This window comes from Anopheles darlingi, chromosome 3, assembly GCF_943734745.1.
Source record: "Anopheles darlingi chromosome 3, idAnoDarlMG_H_01, whole genome shotgun sequence".
Classification (NCBI taxonomy): domain Eukaryota; kingdom Metazoa; phylum Arthropoda; class Insecta; order Diptera; family Culicidae; genus Anopheles; species Anopheles darlingi.
Genome location: NC_064875.1, coordinates 6,706,467 through 6,733,966, shown reverse-complemented (window position 1 = coordinate 6,733,966; position 27,500 = coordinate 6,706,467). Strand labels below are relative to the sequence as shown.

General features: G+C 48.1%; 2 protein-coding genes across 2 annotated transcripts in view; one reads left to right on the top strand and one right to left on the bottom strand.

Annotated features, from left to right (window-relative positions):
- The window catches only part of LOC125953944 (oxidative stress-induced growth inhibitor 2-like), a 9,439-nt gene extending 4,913 nt beyond the window's left edge, over window positions 1-4,526 (bottom strand). Inside the window, exons 1-2 of the mRNA XM_049683832.1 lie at window positions 3,390-4,526; window positions 1-92 (exon numbers count right to left, since the gene is read on the bottom strand). The exon at window positions 1-92 is cut by the window's left edge and continues 114 nt beyond it. Of these exons, the coding sequence (XP_049539789.1) occupies window positions 1-92; window positions 3,390-3,468 (171 nt within the window). The 5' untranslated portion in view covers window positions 3,469-4,526. The remainder of the gene's footprint in view (window positions 93-3,389) is intronic.
- Window positions 4,527-24,563: 20,037 nt separating this feature from the next.
- Window positions 24,564-27,500, top strand: part of LOC125953934 (integrator complex subunit 7) — a 3,102-nt gene continuing 165 nt past the window's right edge. The window contains exon 1 of the mRNA XM_049683790.1: window positions 24,564-27,500. This exon is cut by the window's right edge and continues 165 nt beyond it. Within this exon, the coding sequence (XP_049539747.1) occupies window positions 24,628-27,500 (2,873 nt within the window). The 5' untranslated portion in view covers window positions 24,564-24,627.

The following is a 27,500-nucleotide window of genomic DNA, read 5'->3' as shown; positions in this document are numbered from 1 at the left end:
CTCATCCGGATGTTTCTGGGCCTGCTCCGGGACCCAGTACGGCCAGTGGCCGGCCAACATGTACGACAACGATATTCCACTCGGTCCATTGCCTGCAACGGTAGAGAACCGGAAAGAGAGAAGAAGAAAACGTGAGTTTAGCACACTTGCATCACAATGTGTTAAGGCCGCGCTTCGTTTGCATCGCGAAATTGAATATTCTGCTCCTCCTTTCTTCTGTCCGACTGTGGATACCACTTGGATACCACTGTTGCCATTGGCAACAGTCAAAATGATCGTAGAACTCGGCCGAGAACGATGTCACGATCAAAGTTGGCAGGGTTAGAAGTCATTCAATGCACCGCTGCCTTAAGTAGAGTACCCGGCTGGGGTTCCCTCACGAGCTTGATTAATATTAATCATCGCGTCACCGATGCCGGGGAGTAATTTATCGGCATCAGCTGGTTGGCGGAATTGCCGATTCATGCTCATGATACAACGAGCAATTTTCTGACAAGCGCGAGCTCACTATCAAAGCCAATCGAAAGCGATCATTCGAGACCCCTTCGCTCGGAGTGTCCCGTGTCCGATAGAACAATCCGGACTCCACCATACAAATCTCGAATCTCGGCAAAGCACACATTATGCAAGGCGATTATATTCATTCTTGTCCGTTTTTTTTTAACTGTTAATTTATGCTTCATCATGACCACATAATCAGCCATCCCCGACCGCCAATAGGTTAAGCCATGAGGAAGGTGGTGGTAGTGGAGAAGCCCGGCGCGGACAACCATATAATGTCTGCCACAATCTTATCTCGAAAGACCGCTGGCTTGGGGTCCATAGCCCCCCGTCCGATTCTGGTTTGCTGTGCGCGTCGACGCCGTGATTAACTTGTGGAGCGCGGGATCGCGAATGAGTGTGCGCCTGCGCCTTATCATCGCCTGTGGATGCCCCAACGCCATGTGCGCGTCCGTCATCGGCTCGGTATGCGTCAACACAACGAGCCCCTCGTGAACAGCTGATCGCGCGCGCACGAGATGTGCTGAGCAGCTGCCGCTGCTGAGCGTACCACGAGCGAGCGAGCAAAAAATAGCTCACTCGCGCGCGAAACCAGCGAGTGAATGGTGTGCCCCCGCCGGGCCTATCCATCCACCGGTCAGACACCGCGATAAGAGACCGCTTTACAGCGGACGCAAATGGTTATTGATGGGCGCACGTTTTTGTCGGGCACAAAGTGGATTTGACGGACGCAAAGCACGCGACTCGTTTATCACTGTGCGCGCCGAGGCCGGTACCGGTATGGGCCAGATTCGCGGGACGGTTGTTAACCGACCACTGATTGGCCATTCGGAGTCGGTTGCCAGATGTCATAACAAGGCAGCACCGTTTATCCGTTTATCTTTCGCATCATGCTACGAGCTAAAGGCGATAAATCAATATGCAAGCACAACTACAAACACAAACTGTGACCACGTGTACAAGGTAAGAGATGTTTTACATAGAGGTCCAAGGTCGATACCCAAGAACATCGCGTCACGAGTGGTGCTAGAACCCGATACCCTCCCCCAGCGGGTGCACAAAAGTACTTGAGCACTCTTTCTGGCTTCTTCTTTCCACGAAAACTCCATAGCATGAGTTTGCAAAAATATTGGACAGAACGCAGATGATGCATATCGTGTACGAGTGGCAAGATACGGTGAGTCTGGTGACGCCAGAAGCGATTCTGATGGATGATCTAATTGCCCGGGTCGCTATCTCTTCCGTGAAACTGCTTTTCGAGTTTGAGACCTGGGGCCTTATCAGCGACGCCTTTCGGCTTACAAATGCCATCCTCATCATGATTGATCAGGTCGAGACTTGTTTTTCCTGTTTTCCGGGGAGGGTTTGAGCCAATTACGATACCCCTCTCCCTCGATTGTGTCCAATTGGTGCCGAGCACGAGTTTTAAATGTGGGCAATTTGGATGACGATGGTGTAAAGAGACTAGAAACGACAAGGGGCCACGCAGAAATCTTGTAACAGCAGCTGAACACAGATTATCATTCGAACCGACATTGAGGCAAACGTTGAACCTCGCCGAGCGTCCGAGAAGCGCACGATGCTGACGACGAGAGCATTAGAACAAGCGTCACGTGTTGTGTGTGTTACTAAAATACTCTGCAAACAGAATGAAACATTGAGGATCATCAGGGTAGCGCGAACGACACCGCACCTACCACCACCACCACCACCGCCCTTCTACAATGATCTTTGTGATGAAAGGTTGTGATTTGATTTACAAAATATCACATGTTAACCAGCCCTCGCATTTAAAGCGCACCGGCGTACGAGATAAGCATCGTGGTAAACCCGACAAACTGACCAAAACCTTCTACCGCATCCGTTACTGTGGTTTTTTATTTTATTTTCGGAGAAACCAAATCGCCAGCGACAACAGAGCTGCAAGTGAACGCGTACTTTGTGTTGAATGAAACACTTAAATCAACTAAAGGATGTAGTGAATGAATAAAGGATTTTGAAAAAAAAATATTACGAAACATCTAGAAGAAATATAAAGGTCGACAGATAAGAGTGGCAGCGGTGGTCACTCCTGGATCAGGATCGTCGCAAATCTTTTACCAGAGCGCTGAACTTGGAACCCGGAGGTTTTGACACAAATCACCTCCTCCTTTAGGACAGTTCTGGTGAATGAAAACAAAAAACATCCCCCGCACCACAATGTAAAGCGGATTTCGAATCATAATGGCATCGCCAGCAGATCTTGATCACACTATGCGGCCATCATTCGCGATCAAACTACTGCAGTACTGCTTCGTGGCGCAGATGGCAATCATCGATAGCGTCGATTTCACCCGATTGATCAACTCCGAATGAGGGCGCAATGAGTGGAAACCGACCGATGATTAATTACTGCAGAATTGCTTATCGACAGGAAATCAGTACTGGCTGGTTGTATGTACTCTGGCTGTGGCTACCTAATTAGTACACGCCTATGCGCTAGGGCTTTCGTTAGATCAAACACCACCATCAGCGATGAGTGCGATGGCCTCAAAAGAGCCACCAATCAAACAAACGGCCACAGCAGCACAATACCACTTGACATGCTTCACGTGAAATCGTTACTTAATTCCCTTCCACTGCGCGATGCTGTTCTGTGCTTCAAACGCAAGTCAACGGTATGTTCGGAAGAACTGTGACAATAATGTAGAGAAAGATGTCTCGTATGTTTCGACCATATTTAGCGACGCGACCACGCTCAACCGGCGTGATCATGCACGTGCTGTTTTATCACAAAATAGAGCAGCGCAAAAGAGAGATAGAGAGAGAGAGAGAGAGCTTTCAATTTCACTATCAACCGACACTCGCCAACAGTACAACAATCTACGCCCGGCGGGACTACAACTTACCAATGATGACCACATCCTTGTAGATGGTGTCCTTGTGAAGATTTCCCTTGCCGTTATTGCCGCTGTTGATGTCCTTCATGATGTCTGCGTCTGCTTAGCACTTCAGTGTAGCCGCCGTCGTTCCGCTCCGTTTAACCGTAAAACCAACCCAGCTATACTAACGCAGGCGGCAGGCACACACAAATCGGCGCGGTTTCTTCTCGAGAATTCGATGAAATGACAGAGCAGCAATGTTTAACCACCACCGCCAGACGCGCTTTCTGATATGGAATCTACTTCGGCGCTTTTTCGATGCCGCTTGTGACCAAGACGATCACTCTTCCGCTGTTACGCACTCACTGCCCTACTAGCGCGGATACACCTGACTATCAATCGTCAGGCGTCACGACTTCACTAATTGCACTCTAATTTCCCTGTTCCGCGTAATGTTGCGAACGATATATCCCCCGGTTAGCCGGTTTATTGTTGATCGATTTTTCTAAAACGTTCCTTCCTGGTGTTCCACAAGCGGTGGTGCACTGCGACCAACTCACGATCTCACGGTTTCGCTATAGCTTATAGACAGTTCGCGCCACTAAGCAACCGCGAAGTAACAAACGTGTGCAGGACCGGACGCGTGCTCGTTCGCTGACTCACTGACTACCCTGGTGGCGTTGGAGAAGCTCGATACCGAGTGTACACGATGATGTCGATGTCGATGATGATGATGCTGATGACGGTGTCACTTGAACGCACGACTTTGACACTATACGTCTCTCGAGATGAGAGATATTACCGAACCGGCGGGTCGGTGAGAGCGAGAGCGTCAATTCAAAAAGGGATCCGCGGATCGGTGGTTGCTTGGATTCGCGTGGATAGCTCGTGGTGCTGCTGCTAGTGGATGGAGAGCTTTGGATGGCTTCTTCTCGACTCGCGCGCTACCAGATGCAAACTGACCGAGCGTCACGCCGCGTTCGGTAGTTTTATTCGCGTTCGCCGTTTCGCTGCGTCCTCCGTCGCCGCTGCTTCCACGCGTCGTCGTCTCGTCTCGCACCGCGTCGTACGGGTTTCGCGCATTGCTATCACCACCAGCAGAGCGTCGTGCCCAACACACCCGTGCCCGTGCGCTAATCACCCCGGGTGTTTTATGTTCTCTGTGTGTGCGTCGGCTTGGTTTTTGTAAAACTAACCCTGAGATTGCATGCTCCCGGTTGGAAAACCCTTTCTCAGCGTAGGGGCGTCGATGATGACGATGATGATGGCCCGGGCTGAGAACTCTCCGACAAACGGTTCGTGCTGGTTCGTAGTGTCTCGAGCAAGCAGCAATCTCTCCCGCTCTGGGATGACGGTTGGGAGTTGGGGCTTGGAGCTTGCTCGATGGTCGTGCGCTCTCTGGCTCGATGAGAGCGAATGTGTTCCGATATCGCGCCAAGACTGCTCCTTTGCCGGCCCTTTTAACATGTGCACGCTGCTGCTGCCACCGCTGGTAAGAAGTACGCAAAACGAGCGCAATGTGAACTCTGTGCACCCTTACGCTAGGCGTTAGCCGTATAACCGCCGCTACTGATCGTGGTGCTAATCGATGATGCTGCTACCGTGGCGCACATTAAGGATTCTACCGTACACCGTGAGTGAGGTAGATGGAGACGCATTGGTTGCCGCGCGGTTTCAGTGTTTTAATTAAGATCATTAGGATCCGTGGCGACTCTAGCGGTATGCTTGCAGAGACATACAGAGACACACACACGTTCTGTGTATCACCATAAGTAACAACTCATTTCAGGTACAGGAGGGAGTGTGGATCTGCAGCTTGATGACGTACACGCGGTGCGTTGTCCTAATTTTCGCCGATGCACTCGCAAACTTCGTCCTAGTTACCGATGAAGGTGTGATGGTATAGCTGAGAGAGTTGTACCGACAATGACGTCACGCCAGGTTTCCGGCTTCAAGGCGTTCCTCGATTTACTCGATTGGTCCTTCGGTTCGTTTTAGTTGAAGCTGTAGAACAGAAGAGTGAAAAGAGTTTGTAATTAATTGAGGGGTAAGCAGTGGTTCTCTCCCAGCACTTGAAGGATTCTAATAAATGGGAATTTCCCATGCTGTCTTACAATTAGGTTGTGCGATAAGCCATTAGGTTTTGACCGAGTTCGGTGGCAATTAGAATGAGTTACGCGATCGGATTGAGGTAACGATTTAGGTTAAGTAAAATAAAGATTGGTTAGTCTGTTCGGCCATAAGGGGCAACTTCGATTCCGGCCAACCGCTTGCTCTAAACATGTCTGCTGCTTATTGCACATGCTACAAATGAGCGGAACAGCGGTTTTGTTTGTATGCATTGGAACGTTCCGCTGGGCATTTTCCACCCTTGAGAGGTAACACCTTTTGGTGTTAGACTAATCAATTCTGCCTCAGGCTAGTGTTGGAGCGATACAATCGAAGATGAGTATCGGAGTGCCTAGTGGCACACACCGCTCAACCCCCTTATGAAACCGGTTCATTGCCTTCACCAAGCGCCGTTACTGTGCATTCTAAACGCTCTATTTATGGCAACAGCGACACCCTCAACCCAGATGCCAATGCCCTTTTGATAGAGTGATGCGCTTACCGCGGTTGTAGCGCGAGACGAACGCGGTACACGGAAAGGCGCGGATCTTATCGTGCTGGTACCGTGAGGACATTGTAGCACAATAATCGAAAGTAACGGCATACATCGGAAACATTTGTCTGGCCCTTTACAGGTCGGACATTTAGACAAACAGTACATAATCAATAATCATGATCGCATGGAACGCAGCTCATACACAATTCATAGCACACATCATCATTAGGGGTCCTTTTCTGACACCTGGGGATCGTCTAGCCACCTACTTAGATATGAACCGCTTCAAGGGCAACTGGTAACCAATTGAATTTTCAAAACGGTTAACTTATTCCATCATGAAACATGCCATTGTTCATGATGTTCTCACTGGCGAGGCTTTACATCCGCCATCCGCACTTTAAATTCCTCCTGATAAGTAGCTAAAGCTCAAGCAAAAAAGAAATTGATAGAGAGAAAAAATAATAATAACCTTGAGCAACAACAACCCGAAAAATTTCGATTGCGAAAAGTCCATCCGATAGAACGGCCCCCGCCAACCACCACCAAAGGTCGAGGTCCCACAATCGGACAAGTCCAATCAGGGAGCTATACCAACTGACCACGAGTATACCCAATGTCTGGACTCCCCAATGACACACACACACACGCGCGCGCGCGAGTACACAGGCACAGAGTTTGTTTTTATGACCAAAAAAGTTGTTGCCAATAGCAGATTGTACTATCAATCGTGTTGCCCACCAAGAGGCCCCCCCGCATGGATTTGTCGTCTAAGCGAAACGCATGGCTTTCTACTCAACCCCACTAGACCGTTTGCTGCTGTCCGCTTCTATTATCAAATGCCGAATAGGAAATGGCTTAAGCAAAACCAACGGGGGGTGATTCGTGATTTTAAGGTCAGCTTTGTGATTGCAGATTTCATAGAAATCGGCTTGGTAACTAGACGAAGGAATTTTTCGCAACCGATGTGTCTAGTTATTGCTAGATCAACGTGGACTTTGCCTGCTGTCACTGGAATTGCAAATAGATAACAGCGTTTTAACGTTCATTGCGTATCTTGAAGATTATTTCGTATTTATTAACTCCATGGTGGTTATCGAAAGTGTTGTACTAAGCGCCCTGTAAAGAAATATTACACAAACTCGGACCGTTACCAGCGAATGCCCGCGTAGTAAATCGATACAGACAATTATGAACGATCCGATCCGATTAATCCGATTTGACGTACGTACTACAAAACCACCAGCCATTACGAAACGAATCCGGTATAGAGTTGCGTGTGACATAAACTCATTACAACAGCACCTCCTTCTCCTCCTTTCCGAACACCTCAGGCCACTATTATCAGCAACAACCATACTGCGAATCCATGCGCGGCGCGACCACACCCTGTACCGGTTTACATGGGAATTCCGGGAATCAAAATAATGCGCCATTCCGTTGATCGATGGCTCGTGACGGGATGATGAAAATGGTAACAAACATTACCTCACCGCCGGGTTGGGGGATTTGGGAGGTGATACGATGGCACTTGTTTGTCCAGGAACTGTATGAGTAAAAACTGGAGACGATCCCAAAGAAATTTTCAACCTTTGCTACCATCAGCATATATTGTCTAAGCGAGCATAATCTGAAACACATCAAAACGGACTGTACGATCGGGCGAAGCGAATAAGCCTGTCGGGTCGTTGCAGATTCACCAACGTTTGCGACCTACAACAAGCGAACAGAGAACGTGCACCAGCGTTCAGACGTGCATTGCATTCGTGGCGGCATTCGGGGTGTGCACCGAGGCACACATCGTACGACATCGTTTTGATTCTTGGCAGCCGCAGCATATCGTGTCCTTGAAATCATTTCGAAAAAGCAACACTCAAACACACACACACACGGAGTGCTATCATCTAATTTTCGACCCCAGCAGCCCTCACCAGCCCTCAAAAGTGGTCATTCATCAAATTGAACTACCCCCTACCATTGAGGGTAGTGGTGGTGGACAACAATCGAATACCGCACGATAGCCAGAGCATCGTTCACCAAAGCAAAAACCGCCACACGGAACGGCGATCAAATGGACATTATCGTGGACCGATGGGTGGGTGGGAGGGGGGGTTCACTTGACGACCAACAACGGATAACAATTGATCGTAAAACCGCAAAACCGCGCGACTGACACCAGCACCAAACATTTCTCATTCGCTCTCTCTCTCTCTCTCCGATGCACCGTGGAGCATGCAGCAGATACAACGTGACCGGGGTCTGGCTGACTAACGTGACTAATGTGCGGTGACCGCGGGGATGGTGATAAACGAGCAACCAGCAATTTGAATGAATTGCAACGTCGACGTCAATGGCAAAGATGCTGGGGAAAAACCCTCCGGCCCCGTTATACCAAACGATGAGTTTCCACTTTCCAACGGTTCTAATGGGGTGGGGTTAGTGCTGGTCACTTCCTGTAGATAGAGGGAGACAAGTCAAGGGTTTGCCTTGTGATTGGCGGCCGGAACACAAAAGAAATTTATTTCGGGAAATAACGCGAAACAAAAACCCAAAACACCAGACACCGAGCACCACTTGAGAGATAGTATTGACTCGTCCCGTACCTCGCACTCATCAGTGTCTAGTAGTAGTCACTAGTTGCGCTGCTGACGACATCCTGCAATGTTATTACTGGTATGAATTTGCTGCTTCGCAGACTAAACATTGCTGAAAGGCGGCATCGAAAAGAATGCTCTAACTCGAGGCGTAGTGGCAGCAGTGTAGGTCATCGTTTTCAGCTTATAGTTATTTGCATTAAATCCTACTTTACAGCAAAAGCATTTAAAGAATACACTTGAAAGTAGCTGCAGAAATCGCTTTAATAGTTTCGCAAAAGAAAAACTACCAAATACATTCCTTCGGAGAGTGACACATAATCTCGAACGCGGAAATGGAACGCCTGAGACAGGCAGACTGACAGGCGGGTGCAATCAGAATGCAGCAGCAACGAATGACGGTAGATCAAGGACACGTGAACGGAACGAAGGGGCTAGCTACTCTCCACTCCTCCTATCGCGGGCACGATAATCTCTCCTCCATTGTTTCACTCTTTGCTAGTGTCGCGCACCGATACTGGGGAATGTTAATTAGTTTCCACGTTCTACGTCGTGCACCGTCGGCACATTATGCTAAGAACTCCCCCTTCCCGTTCCCCGACGTCTACGGCCCCACTAGCAGGGATTTAGTTGGATAGTGTAAGTGCAATTGGCCCTGAGCTGAGCATCGGATCGTGCTTTCAATCAACGTTGTCGGTGCTTATGCTTATGAGATCGATGGCGTTTGGGCACCTGTATCGTCGATCGGTTCAAGTGTGCTATACAATGATACTAGCAAATGAACTATCAGGACTTGCAGGACGTTGTTTCCGTGAAGTTCGATCCGTTGTTGTTCACTATAGGCACGGTCGTACATAAAAGTGTGGGGCAATTAAAAGTATGAAGAGAAAATAGATAGAACAAATGAAGTACTTGAACATACAACTTGGTGATAATGTTTAGGAATTGCTTCGAAAATAATACGATTCATTATTGCAACGGTAAGTCTATCCTCGCACACCTGGTACCAATGCAATAAATGTATCATATACAACCTCTAGTATGTATCCCTTGTGCAACCAGTTTACCTGTCTGTATTAAACGTTCCCATTCCCGTCATCAAATGAGTTTGTGTTGATATGTAAATTCATCTCGAACTTCAAATCCATCATCACACACAGCGACCAACGGCGCTCCTCTAAAACCTTAAGAGCACGTGGTCGCTAAATCACGTTTTTTCCATGGAGTCTAGTCGCGGTCATGGTGATAAAAAAACATTCCCGTTCCTTCCACGGAAACCGGTTACGTCGACATCTCTAAATCGGACACTGAAGGACGCTATTGGCTTGGGTTCGCTAAAGCTAAGATCATCTACCGCTCCTCTGGCCTACAGCGGAAGTTCAACGGTGTCTACTCTACTTGGGGAAAGAGAAGTTGAACTAACCAACTTTCGCCACTAAAATTATTCCACCCAGGATAATGGAATATGGAGATTGAAAGCGGGATCCACGCCACGTTTTTTGGCCACCCAAAACGGGTTTCGGGCTCCGGCGATGCTCTGGTCAGGGCAGTCCGGCTGAGGGGATCCCAATCTGCAAACTCATCATCAAGGTGCCGGCAGCGGGTCGGTGGTCGATTGGCCAGCCGGCCGGCCGGCGACTCAAGCACGAATGACGTGAGTAGTTTGCAAGAAACAGACCTTGGCGGACGGGCAGACAGGAGGGGCATATTGGCAGCCTGGTATGTGAGTACACGCACACCCCAACGAGAAGCAGCAGGAGGAAGGGAGCTCTCGAAAAAAATATGCAACTCATTGCCGGCAACGTCAGGGCACCGGTTGGCTGGCCACCGGGGTGAAGGTGAACCGGTTGATACTCCTGGAGCAACCCGATCGACGATGGTGGGTTGTGGGTTTTTTTGCTTTTCGCCGGCAAGATAGAAAACAAAAAAAAATGCTGATGCCGGGACCGGTTTTGCTGGCATGCTGCGATCTCGCTTCTGGCCTGTACGACCAACCATCGTCAGCCATACCCCGTCCGTCATGACCGATTTGTTACACCCGAGAACGTAGGAAATCGAGCAGCGAGATCCGATGCGATTGAAAGGCTTTCGAGGAAAGGAAGTTACAGCACTTGCCCCTTGAAGGAATCGGAATCGTAAGAGTTGATCTGCATGGGTGGGTGGTTGAGGAGGAGATTCGGAAATCGTGTATGGTTTGTGATCGAAGGTAAGTACGAATTCAATGCAAATATAGTATGATAAGCTTGTAACCGTAGGACTAACGCTTACAAATGACTCAGTAAAAGTGATTTCAATCTAAATTTATCGTCTGAACTTCAATCAAATAGTTTTTTTTTTTTGTATCGAGATAATCACAGTTGACCAGAAATTAAAGATGAGATCAAATGACATCTTCAAGCAGGATGTGAAATAATTTCAAAATGTTTTGTTCTGAATGTATTTTGTGTTCAGTTCAATTGAAGATGTGTATTATAATTTTACATTTGGTATTTTCACATGATATAAAAATCCAGATTTAGAAATGAATGCTGGCCCCAGTTGGTCGATTACGGAAGACATTTCATTTGGAAATAAAATATGAGTGACCACTATTCCGTAAATAGCTACTTCCAAACAACTTTCTGCGTGATGAAAACGCACTCTTGGTTCGGTTGCTGTTATCATAGCAAAGCGACTCTTAAGTATCGCCTCGGTAACGAAATCCAACCTGATGAAACAATCAAAATCCAATAAAACAGTCGTAGCTTCGTCAAAATGAGAAATGCTACGCAATTCTTAAATGGAAACGATTGAATACTGAATGGGTAATCATAAAAGCTGCCTCATTAAAGAGAGATGGTCAAAATGGAACGAAAAAAAGGAGGTTTTGTTTTTTTTTAAAAAAAAGCAAGATATAATCACTTTGTGTGCACGTTGATAACATAGAAGCTATTCCTCATTAAATCCTGTGTAAGATATAGCTGTTCCCACGCGTCTAGCTTATAAATGACACTTTTCAACACCATTGTCACCGCGATAGAACCATCTCGATCGAGAGTACGGGAATGTGACAGAATGGACTCGAAGGACATCGGCTGCTCTAAACCGGCTACCTGCCCCAACTGCACCTCCTCTAAATGCCGTTAAGCACAGCAATCGAAAATGGAAACAAACCATTAAGCACCGCCGCGGCTTCACGATCACGTTCGATTCAACCGCCCCCTTCGCGATCAAGGAAACAATCACAATCCAAAACCAACCCATCGCCCAAAACTAACCTGTCCGCGTCCGCGATTGACGCTCCACATCGTTTTGTCCCATCGTCGTCGTGCTTGCTATGCTGCCCACTAGCTAGTTTATGCGCCGTCGACAGCGCTTCACCTCAACGCGTGGCGCCGCTCCTGGCGTCAATCGAGCGGAGACCGAACCGAAAAGTGGTCGCGTGTGAAGCAATAAAACCATGTCACAGCACAGCAAACCCACCCCGTCGTACACGGCGCGATGGTGTCCGGGTCTGAGTCACCCTCGGTCGAACACACCACCAACGGCCGGACAAACAGATTCAAAAATAACCCAAAAACCCCGAACTCGCTCCGATCCGATCTCCACTTGCCAACGGGGGCCGCAAAAGGTAGTAGTGCGTCCCGCGTCCACTTGTTGAATTTCCAGAAATACTTCTACGTCCCAACGTCGAGCGGCGGCTCACGGCGGGAGTTTGAGTCCTTTGCGCCTACCGCCCACCGGTCAATGGTGACCGAGGGGATGCTGCGACCGACAACAACGAGAGCCACTCAGTTGGGGCCACTGCTGCTGCTGATAAAACCATCGGGACCATCGTCCGGTTGTCTTTGCGAGCTGGGAACGCGCTGAAAGCGATGGACCTCGGGGTAGCGCATTCTCGCTTTAGCAAACATTCCCGCCCCATGTTGTCGGCGGTGCCCGGAAAGTAACCTTGCGTGCCTTGCCTTGCCACTTCACTCCGGGGGGGAGGTGTTTAAAAATATTATGAAACTTTTCACCATGAATCCAACCGGTGCTAAAAGTGGTCAAGTCAGCGAAAACAACGCAGCTGACGCTGACCTGAAGTGGTCTTACCTTACACTGCCACAACCAACAGGTTGTTTCCATTTCTGGACCACCGAAGCCTCCGTGGACCGTGAGTGGTGGCTCTTCCGATAAAGAGCTCGACAGGTCTAACTAACTCATTCTGTGTCACTGATAGCGCTGATCCAGCTTCACTAGCTCTGCACTGAACTCAGCATTCAGCACCACTGACAGCCAGAGAGCGGAGAGCGGAGGTGTTTGTGGAACGAAAATCGATATTCGCACATCAAACACACAATTCCCCGGCTTGTAAACCACCCACACTTTTCACATACTATTTGCCTTCTGCTTTTCCTTTTTACAACTCTTTAAGTGCCAAGCTGTAAGACGACTACGGTGCCGTACGACCACAGTGTCTACGGTAGCGTTCTGCGTACGACTGGTTCCGCCTAAACCGGTTCAAACCTGTTGGGTGCGTTTTCCACGTAGGACCGATTTCCTCGACGAAGGGCAGAAGTAGAAGGGCGAGTGTGTGTATGATAGAGAGAGAGAGAGAGAGATACAGTGCGAGGCAGCACAGGGACAACATTGAAGAAAAGATAAATAAATGTGTTTGCAGAAAGGGAGTAGCAGACTCACACCCCATACCTTGGACGCGCTTCAGCGCAGATTGTGTTTTTAACATTAATATTCGCAACAAAACATTGTGAAGCAGCAAAAAGAGTCGTTCCGACGTTAAGCGGAGGGGGGTAAACCATGTTATAAAAAAGGAGCGGCAACATTTTGTAGGTTGGATGTTGGATAACCGAACACATATCCGTGTGGATGGATGGAACATACATCATAAGCAAGCAGAAGGCAGACAGTAAGTTACTTTGACGGACACGAAACGAACACCATAAAAGCATGGACACTATCAATCAGCAAAGGACTACGGGATTCACAGGAATGGAATTTAGGATGTCCATGGTTCAACATTGTGTGTACTGCTACTACTACAACTATTGCTGGTAACAATGTCAGTCGAACGGAAACCTACCAGTACAGGGACATGTTCTGCCATTCGATACATTAGCAGCAATTTATTGGATCAACACAGAAGGGAAGTCCCGATGGAGCATCGCACGAGAACTCGAATCGAAACGACTAGATAGATGGAGATTTGTGTAACCGCCCTACACCCGAGAGATGCGTTTATGGTTCTCCAAAACTGGGTCAACCCTAAATTTCGTAACCCTTCGTGGACCAGAGAGAGTGCTGTTCTGCTGAGCTAGCGGACACACCACAGCGGTGGATGTGGTGCCCGGTGGATCGGTCCGATCGGGATAATTTTATCGATGGGCAAAAGGTCAGCATCAAGCATGGTCCAGTGGCCCGTGATGCACGGAAGCTAATGGACGGTGCTCAGCGTAAAAAGGTCAGCAATGTTTATCCCCTCCACACTTGAAGGCGGATGAGTATCATATCGTGACGTGTTTTCACTGTGTCGCTCTGCGTTGTCGAGGAGTAAACAAACATCACGACGACTCCTCGCCGTGGACGTGGGGAAAGTGAGACATCGTCGGCCCTGGCCACTTGCCATTGGCCGTGTGCTGAAAGATCTTTCCGTTGTATAATTTCCAAACATTTCCATCCAACACTGGAGCATCTCTTCTCTTCTCGGCCATTTGGATGGCATCAACCGCCCCGGTAAACACAATAACGACTCTCCAGTGATTCCGTTTCGAAGGTCACACGGTATACGGTATTGTTCGCTCCCTTTCTGGGTCTCCAAAGATGTCTTCTAGGAAGCGACAGGAAGGGTTCACAGAGAGAGAGAGAAGACTGGCGGGAGGCCATCTTCGGTCAACAGCGCTGTGCGCTTCCGTCAAGAACACACTCGCTGACCGGTCATTACCGGTTCTTCACTCGGATGAGGGCCCGGAGGCACCCGAAAACGGAAGAGGAGCGTCAGGTTACGGCGGCGCTTAATGTTTACGTTCTCGTTATCGACCTTCAATGATTTGCGCCCTCGCGCTACCCCGCAGACAACGCGTGACACATCAGCATCACGCACACAGCAGCAGCAACAGCAACAGTAGCGTAGGGCATAAATTGTGTTATCGCTCAGCCCAAAACGGAGGCAGTCCGCTTTGTTTGTTGTACTTTGGTCTCTTTGAGCTAGCCGGCAACCGGCATTGTGCTCCTCATAACCCCGGAAGACATAATCCGTTACACGCGGAACTGTGGCCAACGGTGAAGTGGCAGAACGAGTAAACACTGTTACGACGAGAATATGTACCGGTTCGCGGCGACCTTCGCGGCATTATGAAGAGGCCAACGCATGGGATCGGAGTCCACGCACTTGTCTATGCTGTCAACAGTCCACGAGGGAGAGACCCCCATTGCTTTCGGAGTGGAAAATTTCAACTATCTTCTAACAGGGCTGAGGAAGAATTCTACGAGGTGATGGCGAATGTTTCGGCTGTGACTGATCTAAGGGAGAGATGTTGTGGTATGTTTTGAAGTATTTGGTCTAGGGGTTGTTAGAGAAATATGCCTAGATGTAGAGAAGGTAATAACATAAACGGCTCCTCACATGAAAGGATCTCTCTTCTGTTGTTGGTTCTAGTAAATTAATCAGAACTGCAACGGAGTAACATATACAGACAGAGTGTTAACTTACAACACCTTGAATAAGAATATTCTCATTGGTCAGAAGAAGTTTAACCAATAATTTGATGTAGTCAATATTCATTCATCTTAGATCTATATTATACTTTTTACATAAAAAGATAAGTTGACCAAAAGTTTATTGTAGTTTAAGTACAACAAGAGAAGCAAAAGAAAATAAAGAACATGCTTCATCATAATGCATCATTATTGGAAACAAACAGCAACAACAACTGACGGAATCGTTTGCAAGAATAATATTGAAAGCTCTAATCTCTATCACCAATGAGTCTGTACAGCTGATGAATATGCTTATTCATATTTGTTTCCCCAAGATAATGCAAATAAACAATTTAAACCACAACGACCACACTTCATTCACAAACCTCACCAACGATTGCTCACTCAGCTGGACTACTAGCGGCTAGCGGCGGCATAATTGACTCGATTGACATCAAAGGTCCCCAAGGCACCCCCCGCAGTGACGCGCGAACATCGTTTGCAGTCATCAGCGGCTAGACGTGGATCTGCTGCTTTCGGCATTAATCTCCTGGTGCGACGCATTCGCCCGGGGGGTTTTCTTTCAGACCGCAAACCTGGCCGAAGGCCAAACGGTGAACGCTGCGAAGCGTGCGCCATTGATGGAACGTCTTACGCGCCAGGCAGTGGGAGCAACCGCAGCATGGATTTTGTTGCCACTGTCGCCATACGTCTGCCGTGGTCCTTTAGGTCACTTCCGGTGCTCCCTCGGCAGAACGGCCGACCACGCGCACCTACACATCAATCGAATCGCCTGGTGTGGTGATGTCAACCGAGCGATAGTTTTGATTTATAGCCACCAGCAAATTGAAAGAGAAACCTTTCGCAGTGGTAATGAACTTATGGTTCTGTGATCATATCTGACACGCATACGTTGTACTATGCGAAAGATCAAAGATCCAAAAGATCGATGAATTGTAGAAAAGTGTGTAAAGAATATTTTAAATACCTTCCCCCCCCCCCGAGGATCATCTTTCTGTCGTCCAAGGACCGATCTACCGGATTTTTTTTCCCCCTGTGACCATCGAGAGTGAGTGGAAGTGGGTGCTATTAAAAACCAGCTTCTGTCTGATCGTTTATGGTCCGGGTTCGTTTATTTTTGGGACGGTGGGAAACTGTCGCCTTCAATATTTCAAGATAAAAGAGATTGCTGCTGGGGTCCGCGGCCGGCCTCCATGACGTTGTTCGTCTCCGTTAATAGATTGTGCGTCTGGGAATGTTTCTCCAAACATTTGATTAATGTCCTGGCGGTAGACGAATTGGTCTGCCCTCGGCGATCCGAAAGACGGTTCCGAAAAAAACGGAATCACGCTGAAGAGGCTAATAAAACGCGGCGGTGAGTTTTCTACCTTAGCTCGCGGGCGATCCAAAGTGAATTATTAGCAGCATGTGAACAGATTTTTATAAACATTAGAACTGCGTAGGTAAAACTGCGGTTCGATAAGATCGATTCAAGGTTGTATATCTTGTTTTTGGGCAAAACAGGAATAGAAATATAATCTCTAACATTCTGCAATGAACGTTGAATCGGCTAAAGAGCCTAAGAGGAGGTAGAACACTAGATAGATGCTTCGTTACTTACTAGTCTCTATTTTCGTTTTTAATCCTCGTTTACGTCACGCGCGTATGCAAATTAAGCCATCAGACTGCGATGCAAACCTTTAGATTCGTCAAAAGAAAAAAAAAGAAAACCAATCTCTAGTGGTTAGCGGCCAAACACAAAATGTGCATCAGCGACGTTCATCAACGTCCAATCCTGCTCGCCACCATTGAACAGGCCTGCCCAAAAGGCCACGCGAACCATGTGCTGCGTCGAGTGCAGTTGCAGCACCCTGTTGTCCCTGAAAATGTTTCGCCTGACATCCATCCTGACCATTTCCCAACCAACAAACAATGCACCACATGATGGCAGCAGCATCATCAGCGCAGCACCCAGCGATTGTGCAAAACTGTTTTTATCCACCTTTTCCCTGATTGTTAGTCATTTTCGGGCCACTGGCTGGTTAGTCTCTTTTTTTTTTGGCGGCAAAACCGTGCCAAGGTACGCCCTCGAGAGGGGGGGGAAGCGGGACTAGTTTTCCTAGTTTAGGGTCTAGGTCTCCCCCTCCCCCCTCTTCCGCCATCTACATATGCCCAATCCCCCAAGCCAAAACAGATGGTACAGTTGTTGATTTATGCAGATTCTTCGCTGCAGCAGCTGACCAGTTTGTTTTGAATAAACAATGCACATTTCACTGCCGTGTCTTGGGTGACGACCTTTTTCGCCGAATTTCGACATTCGACCAACCAACAGTTCTTGAGCGATTCCTGGCATGTACGGAAAAATCAAACACCGAGAAGTAAAGGAAAAGAGAACGTACGTTTCCTGCAAATTTATGTGTGTGAAACCTTCCTTCCAAACCTTCCCTTGGAGGAGGAGTATGATGCTGAGCATCGGTCGTGTACGCAAGTACACCAGACGAAGCAGCATGGGCGTTTTGTGGAACTTAGAAAAGCCGTTCTGCAGGGATGAGGAGATGCGAATTGGCATAGTTGAGACATGAGTGCAACTGCTAATGTTTGCTGGTTTTGGCAACGGTTCAAGTGTGCGGTGGCGATGACGTGCAATAAGCCATCCGACTTGGCACAACGGGTGCAACTCATACTGCGTCACGGACAGAAGTTTCCCTTTGGTGGCTTCGAGGAACCTGGAAAAAGTATTCTCAAGCGAACGAACTAATTTGCCGTTACCCATCCACCATAACTTATGCTGCTGAAGACGATCGAAAAGCATGATTCTGTTCATTTGTTTTAACACTATCCAACTATCTCGCAGCATACAGTGCAACAAACGGATCGGACGTGACGCACAACTAGTACTGTCAACGCGCCTTTGAGTGAAAAATTAATGTACGCGACGTGTCGCAAGAACAATCATTTGCCTGCTCTATTATTGACCGAAGCACCGGTCCCCGCAGGGCTGCGGCGGCCTGATGAAATATAAACAGGTGCATCAACACTGACCTTCGCGGCATCCATTATTAGAGAACGCCTCTACGCCATCATAAAGCGCCGAGTGTGGTTGGATGGCGTTTTATTAAGACCGAAATGCCAATTTGATATAAAGTGCTATAGTTTTCCGGTGGATTGGTTGGTTCGTTGGTTGCGTTGGTTTACAGTCCCGAGGAGCGCAACACAGAAACACGGACGGACAACCAAACCGCGTGCATTATGTTTTTGAGTGGGACCAATAAAAATGCTCGGCGGCCTTTTGGCATCCGGTTGGCAGCGACCATCATCGTCATCATTTCGCGAAGTGCGTTATACGTTAAGAGTCGAGGAGATGGAAATAAAAGTTGAAAGCCGGTCGGCACCGATCAAACGCAGCTTCCAAACGACACCTGCAGCGGAATCCTGTTCGTTGCTTCGAGGGGATCGTTGTTCTGAACCACATGATCCTTCAAGCGGTGAAATGTACTAAGGGTTTGCGACATTCACAAAACACAAGATAAACAACAAAGTAAAAAATAAAATAAAAATAAATGCCTTTTTTTATCAAAGAATCAAAATTCATCTTCAATTTATTTCCAACTACCAGGCGCCTCCATTGGACGCGTGCCCGTGTTCCGGAGCGTCGCGTCACCAATGTCGCGCACCAACCGGACTGGGGACAGAGTAAACCTTCCGTCAGTCGGTTGCGGTTGCGGTTGCGGTCGCGTTCTATAAATCAAATTATTTTACGACACCCAAAAACCATTCACAACATCGACGATGACGATGACGACGACGACCACCAGTGCTTAACTGAAGGGTTGCGGTCCTGTGAAGTGCAGCATGGCTCTCGGTAATGCTTGCCACATTCCCCCCCGGGGGGACATTCCGAAGCGCACTGCAGTGGCCAAGCTACACGCTTTACGATCGACTCGCTGCGTGATCGACGGTTTACAAATTAATCATTGGTCGTGAGAGTCGGGGAATTGCAATGTGCGCAGTTACCCCGCAGCATGGAAATACCGTGCAAAATGGAGTATGCGCCACACCCCGGACTAGGTAATGGTGAAGCGGCTGCTGCAGTTTGTCATATCATCGGTTCACACAGCACGTGCCGCAAATTTTCACAGCTCTTCATTCGCAGCTGTCCAGGAGAAGGTGGAGAGCAGCGGCTTTGGTTGTGGATTTCATTTGACGAAGCGAAATGAACTGTTGGCTGTTGGATTTATTGGCGAAGCGAAGTTTTTTAATTAAAAGAAAATAGGATTTTCTGTTACTGACATCAGGAACAAAGCGACGAACGGTTGACGAAAGGTCTCTGTCACGCGTGCACATAAGCACAATGCTACACGGTTTCGGCGGTTTTTTTGCCGAAGGATTAATTTTAGCATCGATTCTATTCCAACCACACCGCGCGCGTGGGTTAATCTAGTAGAACACTTCATCTGTCACAAGGGACGGAAAGGTAAATTTTAAAAAACATATTAACACTCAAAATCGGGCCCACCGGGGGAGATGCTTTCACGCCCCGCGAGAAAACCGCGAAGATAAAAGTAGCTTCCCACCGGGATTGATTTATGTTTATTATGTAAGCTTCGGCTCGAGCGATCTTCCAGAAGGAGCGACGTGACATTTGTTCAATGTATCCACGCTGGCACCACAACAAATTACGAACCGAAACACATATGCCCAAACGGAACATGCGGATGCCACTGTAACGCCCTCCATGGCGATGATGACGATGATGATGGTACGCGCATGATGAATGGGTGAGAAAATAGAAAGAACGCTATGCTCTTGGACCAGTCCCCGTCGCCCAAATGATCGTACATCCGTTGCCAGTGGTGTGAAAATGTTTCATATTTCGTGCATCACTGGCATGGTAAATTTATGGCAATCAGTAAGCCTGAAATTATTTCCCGCCATTTCGCGTTGGTTTTGGGTTTAATTGCTTCCCGGCAAATGGTTTCACCTTGAAAAAACTTATCAGCCAACAACAAATGATGAAAAGTTTAACTCACTATAACCAGATTTTATTTTTTTTCCTTAAAACTTATGCTTCTGTCCTCATGCTGCGCAACGAAAAACCTCGACCAGGAATCACTTATTAATCCAAACACCTTGCGACATCAAAAGCCTTTGCGCGAATTATCACTTGTTTATCCAAGAACAACAAAATACAAACAACCTGGTGAAGGTGCAACCACCGCTTGTCGATCATGCGGACACCGTCGCGCTTAGGGCAAACATTGTTTAGACTGAGGTGGAATGGGAGCTACAAACGTGTGGCCACACTTGGCGCACGAGGTGAGAATAGCACGACGAGTGAAATATGGTGCCGCCCGGCATCTATGAACTTACGCGACTCTGGCCTCGCAGAGCTCCCTCCGGTCAATTTGCCGGCGATGGAAAATGGAAACAACAATAAACAGGACCCGCACATGGCATAGAAGTGGAAAATGGCGAAAAGTTAATGAGTTGCACCCGCGAGTGATTCATGCGAACCACGGGAAGGTGTAGGTCTAGTCTTGTAGTAGTTGTGGCAGGATTAAACCATAAAATTCATAAATATATTAGCTCGCTCGCTTGATTAGCTCGATTAGTCCCGAAGTGCTTAGTATTGCAGAATGTAGTTTGCTAAAATAAAACGCCACCAACCCAGCCACTGATTTCATCATCTATTATCGTAGAGGAACACGAAAATTCCCATAAACCCCATAGTGATTGTAAAGATAAAACTGTCCCCCCATCCCGGGAAGGGCAGAGCAGAATGTTTTCTCGCGTGATAACTGTCACGATCGCATGCACCTTTGCCTTGTCATTGTACATCGTTCGCTGGTGCGATCACGGAAAGATCTCGAGACAGATGTGTTTCCTACGCACACTGGCACAGCGAAGATAAGGCCAAGAAGCTGCCACCGAAGGTAAGGGACCACTCCGTTCGCCACGCCTCTGGCTCGAAGGTTTGGATCGTCTGCGGCGAAGACGATCGCAAGATGGTCGGATATATTTAGCCGAGGGAAAATAAACGAAAACCTCTAAATTACCAACCAACCGCTTCTTAATGCTGCACGGCTTCCTTGCAGGTTGCTCTCTCCTATTGCTTCACCAAACAAAGTTTGCCACCTCACCACCGGTTTAACCTGTGCATCCGATTGCATTGAGTCATCCTGATTGCAGGATGCGGCACCGAATGTTTATCGACAACATTTTATCAAAAAGATGTCATGTTTCTGGAAAATTCTTGTTAATTGCGCAGCACTGTGAGGGGCAGAGAGCAAACAGTGGCAAGATAGTAGCATCCCTTATCTGTTAGTACAAGACAAGAGAGTAATGATAAGGTCAAGAGCAACGCTCGAATCGGTCACGTGATGGACAACGCTTTACAATGGAACGTCGCCAGAAGCAAACGAAACGCTTATCGCAATGTAAACTAAAAATGAGAAAACTTTCCGATTCACCCACATCTACGTAGCCTCTGACCAGTCGCCGTGTCGTGTCGCGTGTTACCGCTTGGCGCGGATTTTCGCGCGCTCGAGCACGACGGGGGGATTAAAATCATGACACCGCTGGTGTCGGTGAAAGGATGCACACCCTCACTTCGTCTACGCGGCGCATGGGTATCGTCTGGTTTTATTTCTGGGCCACTTTCTCGCCCCACCCGTCCTCCATTGGTCACGTTGGTCGCGCTCTTAATCAATGAAAGTGTGGGGCGGTGTGTGGTTCAAGATTGTGTAATACTTTGTTTATTGCTAGGGCCACGTGTTTTATTATTAATGCCGAAAATTTCAAGTCATGCGGAACACAATGCGCATATGAAGAACACCAATTATAGCCTCAAACATTATAAGTTTTCTTGTCTGGCAAAATGGGACACCCAACAAAAAGAGCGTAGTACAATCCCACTTCGTTTGATTGATTCCTTTAACGCACTATCCCAACCCTTTTTATGTATAGGAAATGTGGTTTATTGATTTTTTCCTCCATCCCACCCACCAGCTACCATGGGTTGGTCACACTTCAAAGCACCTGAAGCGAAGTTTGCGTTCAAGGTTTTCTCATTGATTTAAATGGATAATCTGACCGCTACCGTTGTGCTCCATAATCCATTCTATCGGCAGCTCGTACGTGTGCAGAACGAGGGAATGGTTGCGAGCGAGAAACGAGGGCAGCGCTCTTCGAGACCCACCTCTCTGCTATCACTTAAATAATCGATGAAATTACTTGGCCCCCATAACGTTTATTAAAACGTCCCACGTGAAAGATAAATACTCCCCACTCCACCCACTCAGTTATGGTGATGAACTGGGCATTTGCTTTTGTTGTTTCACATAGTAAGCGATGCCTGATATCATATTCAATGAACCAGCGTGTCTTTTCAGCAAAACAAAGTAACCCCATAAAACATTACAAAGTCCCGTACCTCTGGATGGGCAACTAAAAATCAAACAATCACGAGGGACAAATATTTTTGAATGGGAAATTAGTATACGCCAACGCCACACTCGTCACTATATGCAGGATATGTGGACCTTTCGCCGGTTAAAGCAAACAAACATAAGGCAAACCGCAACATAACGGGGAGAGTGGGTTCTCGGCCCAAAGGATGGAGGCGTGTACAAATACTGGAAGCACACCGCAATGGCAATGGAAAGCACCTTTTATGCCCTGCAAACACAAGATTTCACAATTTGCGTAACGGCTTACCCAGCACGTGTGTCCTGGTGTGATGCGAACCTCAAAGGTGGAGCCACGCGGGCTAGAAATTGACGCAGAATACAACCACGAGACCACAGAGGGTTACCGGCGTACTGAAGTACCATGCTCGGTTATCTGGATGCGACCATGCAGTAGGCGGTCTGTTCACCGGTCCCGGAGGAAGGAGTCCGCTACAAACGGAAAGAGTAGCGTATCCTGCCGTTGGTTCCACTGCGCATGTACGCCGGTAACCTGGAATGTTTGTTCCTTTTTCTAGGGTTTACAGAAATATGTAAGGTGTGTTGGAATGACCGGTCTAGCTTAATGATTGTGTAATGTGAAGTCGAATCATATCAGTTATGCCGTCCGCAAATCGAAGGAACTGTCGGGTGTAAGCCGATAAGAACAAGCGAAATTCATCGTTGGGTAGAGGATGGATAATATTTAAAACGGATTACGTTTTGGGTGGTGAGGAAAGTTTGGCCTTGAAAACATTATGTAGTACAACATGCTTTCCAGCTTACCTTTCTCTGATGTTAAACGGCGAAGAACATTCGATGATCCGTGCCGTTGGAATAATCTTGGAAATCAAAGTAGATAACTTTTCGTCGTTTTTACAATTCACAGCAGACCGGCACTTTGAGATCACGGATTTTTCCAGCATCGCTCATGAAAAAAGGTTCGATGTAAACACCACATTATGCACGCCGTTTCGTATTAACTGCACAAACGGATTTCACTGAACACCGCACATAATTCTCACTTCACGATCTCGATAAAATTGCAATGTCTGTTAACTAATTTCACTACATTAATTCCTTTTTGGATAAACGCGAATTGATGCAAAAAGGACGAATTCACGAAAAATCACGCCGAAACCCAGTCACGGCGAGCGCGTCATTTGCTCTAGACAAGGTACTTTAAAAAGACAGGTAGCATCTTAACCGCTTTGACAGGTCACCATTTTGAATTTGTTTGACATTCATAGCAGGGCGCTTTTATCAACAAAACCACGTGAGTTTCAAGAAGAAGAAGAAGAAGATGTGGGCAAGTTTGGTGGTTTTATCAGGGAAAGTACCTGATTTCACTCTTTTTCGAATGTTTAAATGATTCATCTCTCTATTTAAGATCAATCGAGCAACCGAGTTATGTTTTACAGCGAGTGAGCACGGTCCAGGAACGCTAGCTAGCTCTTGTTCTAGGCCGGGTAGCAAGACCTACGGACCGATACCATATTGAAACACTAGGAAGAATTTTGAGAATATTTGCATAAACTTCAACTTTCGTGCCACTTTTCGTGAATTTGAACTGTCGTAATACCACAGAAAAGCGAAAACAGCTCCGAAAAGAGCGTTCCCGAAGTAAACATCCCACCATCCCGTGAATGTCAAACTCTGAAGTTTTTTCTAAAATAAAATCGGGGATTTGTTCTGGATAAAGCTACCTGTCTTTTTAAAGTACCTTGGCTCTAGAGCAGTTTTGACACTTCGAGCGGAACGCACACACACTGACGCGCGTACGGACGCATATACGGACACGCACAGGAAGGTGTGCGTGATTTGTTTTGGAAAACAATCGTTCTTCGCGGCTTCAGCAGAGTTTTTGAAAATTCTTAAAGTTGGAAGGTATTTCCGTGGTTAATCTTCTTGATTGTAGGCTTTCTGTGTAGCGAAACGGAGCAAAGATGATAAGCATCAGAGTGAACAACTTTAACGAGAACTTTCTGAACGAAAGCGACGGCGATCCCAACCCGGTGCTCATTGAGTTGGACAAGGGCATCCGGTCGAACAAGATCGGCGATCAGTGCGAGGCCATCGTCCGTTTTCCCAAATTGTTCGAGAAGTACCCGTTCCCGATTTTGATCAACTCGTCCTTCCTGAAGCTGGCCGAGTTCTTCCGCATCGGCTCGAATCTTTCGCGCCTCTGGATCTTGCGCGTGTGCCAGCAGAGCGAGAAGCACCTGGAGAAAATCCTGAACACGGACGAGTTCCTGAAGCGCATCTTCATGGTCATCCACTCCAACGATCCGGTGGCCCGAGCACTGACGCTTCGCACGCTGGGAGCGGTGGCCTTCATTATCCCGGAGAAGCAACACGTACACCATGCGATCCGCATGGCACTCGACAGCCACGATATGGTGGAAGTAGAGGCGGCGATCTGTGCCAGCGTGCAGTTTGCTGCGCAATCGAAAACCTTCGCCGTCGGCATGTGCTCGAAGGTGGCCTCGATGATCGAGAGTCTGCAGACGCCGGTCAACATGAAACTACATCTGATACCGGTGCTACGCCACATGCACCATGATGCGAGTACGGCGGCCCTCGTACGGGCGCTCTGTCGCGATCTGCTTCCCAAGTATCCGTCCGAGCAGTTTGTGGTGGAAATCATTCGTTCGTTGTCGCAGCTGTCGTGTGCTACGCTAGTCGACATTCCGGATCAGGTCGATCTGTTGCTGGTGTACCTGCAGGATCCGCGAAAGCGCGTTCAGTCAACGGTGCTGCTTTCGTTAAAGCGACTGGCTGAGAAGGGGGCTTATCTGTGGCCCAAGACGGCCATCAGTCGGTTGCTGGTACTTACACTGCAGTGTAGCAATCAGAATATGGCACTGGATGTTATCCTGACGCTCACCAAGTGCCCGCACACATGCCACACGATGCTGAACGAGGAGCAGCAGCAGATACTGGACGTTTGCAAGAAATGCTTGCTGATGGAGAACGACAGTGGCGGACGAGCAATGACGATTCTGACGAGTCTCATAACGTACTGCCACACGGAGAAGATTGCTCCGCCGGTGCACGTGCTGGAGTATCTTAACATGCACCTGGAGTTCTTGATACACTCATCATTGCAGGACAAATCTTCCATCAAAGACTTCCGTCTGTATTTGAAGTGCGGAGTGCAGCTGTCCAAGACGAGCCGCGAGTTCGGGGAAAGCTTTGCCGAAATGATTGCCGAGGTGCTGAGTGAGGACACAGCGCATTCGACCGGTCATTCAAAGTTGATTTGCGAAGCACTCGGTGCCATCTGCTCGAACGTGATCGTTTCGTGTGATTTCTACCAAAATCATCCGATCGCGAACGCTAGCGATCCGGTACCGTTTAGCTCCGTGATGCAGCATCTACTCAAGAAGCTCGATTCGCTCGCTAGACCTGGTGCCGAGCTCGACAAGGAACGGGCCAATATTATCGAGCTATTGGCAGCCATTTGTATGCAGGCGATGCTTGGTTCCTTTATGCCAGACAACGTAATCGGTATCTTTTTGAAGCTGTTCCAGACGACCAACCCATGGACGCAATACCGTATAGCTAGATCGGCCTCACGCTATGGACAGCACTTCCTTGCCGGGGTTATCTATGAGAAGCTATCTAAAAATATTTCACTGGAGAACTTACATTTCTACCTGGTAGCGCTGTATCAGATTTCGAAAGCGGAATGCATACTGAATCATGGTCAAGAATTTGAGGTGTTAGTAGCGAAGCATATCAAACGAGAGCCTGCTGTCGCAGAACAATCGACTAAACCGGGCGCTCTTACATTGATCGATCGTCTGGAAAAGGCCATCAATCTGTATTGTACCGCACTATCCACACTGAAGGCCAGCTCTTCGTCACAACATCCACTCGTCTTCCAATCGGAACTGATCCGTTTACGCTGTATGCTGCTGGAGGTGCTGCACAGTATCGTCATCACGCGCAACACTCTCTGCATCACGCCACCGTCGGAAATATCGCAAACCTTGGCACAGAACTGTCGCGATCCGCTGCAAAAGTATGGCCACATCACCAATCAACTACGGAAACATGTGAAGCTGCTGAAAAACTGCGAAGACGCTTACGGTCGACTATACAAGAGCTCGTTTGATGCCGATCCCGGCACGCTCGAGCATCTGGAGGCGGTACAGCATCTGTGTGCCACGCTGCAGCTCTCGATCGAAACGATTTCCATCATAAATCCATCAGAAACGGCAAAAATTGAACCGGAAAGCTCACATCCTGAGACGAAGTATCTACTGTCGGTGTGCCGTCTGGTGGCTAAGCAACTGCAGACGATTCCTGTGGAAGTTGGTGGCACGAAAACGCTCACCCACGAGCACACCGATATGATGATGCGACAGATTGAAACGGTGCTTACGTCTTCCCACTGTATGCCGCGATTCTTTTTTCAGGTACTGCAGAACACCTCCGTAAAGCTAGCATTTACCCCTCAACCGCGAGCAACAGGTGAACCGGTGTTTGTGCAACCCAATAGTCACCTGGTCGTGAAGGTGGAAGGAGTTATCCAGCATTACGGCCGTACGCCTTCTCTCTTCCGAGCCATCAACAGTGTCCAGCTGACCATCAACTCTACCCTGATCACGGCACGTCCGAACGATGTGAAGCTGCCATCGGATAGCATTACCCTGACGCAGATCGTGAAACCACACCGGGACTTCCTAAGCGGCAGTTTTCTCATTGCGCTCAACAATACGGGCCACACGTTCAATGGTGGGCCGGTCAGTTTGGGTGGCCAGTGGCAGCTGAATCTGGAGACCTGCATCATCGACGATAACGGAGTAATGTG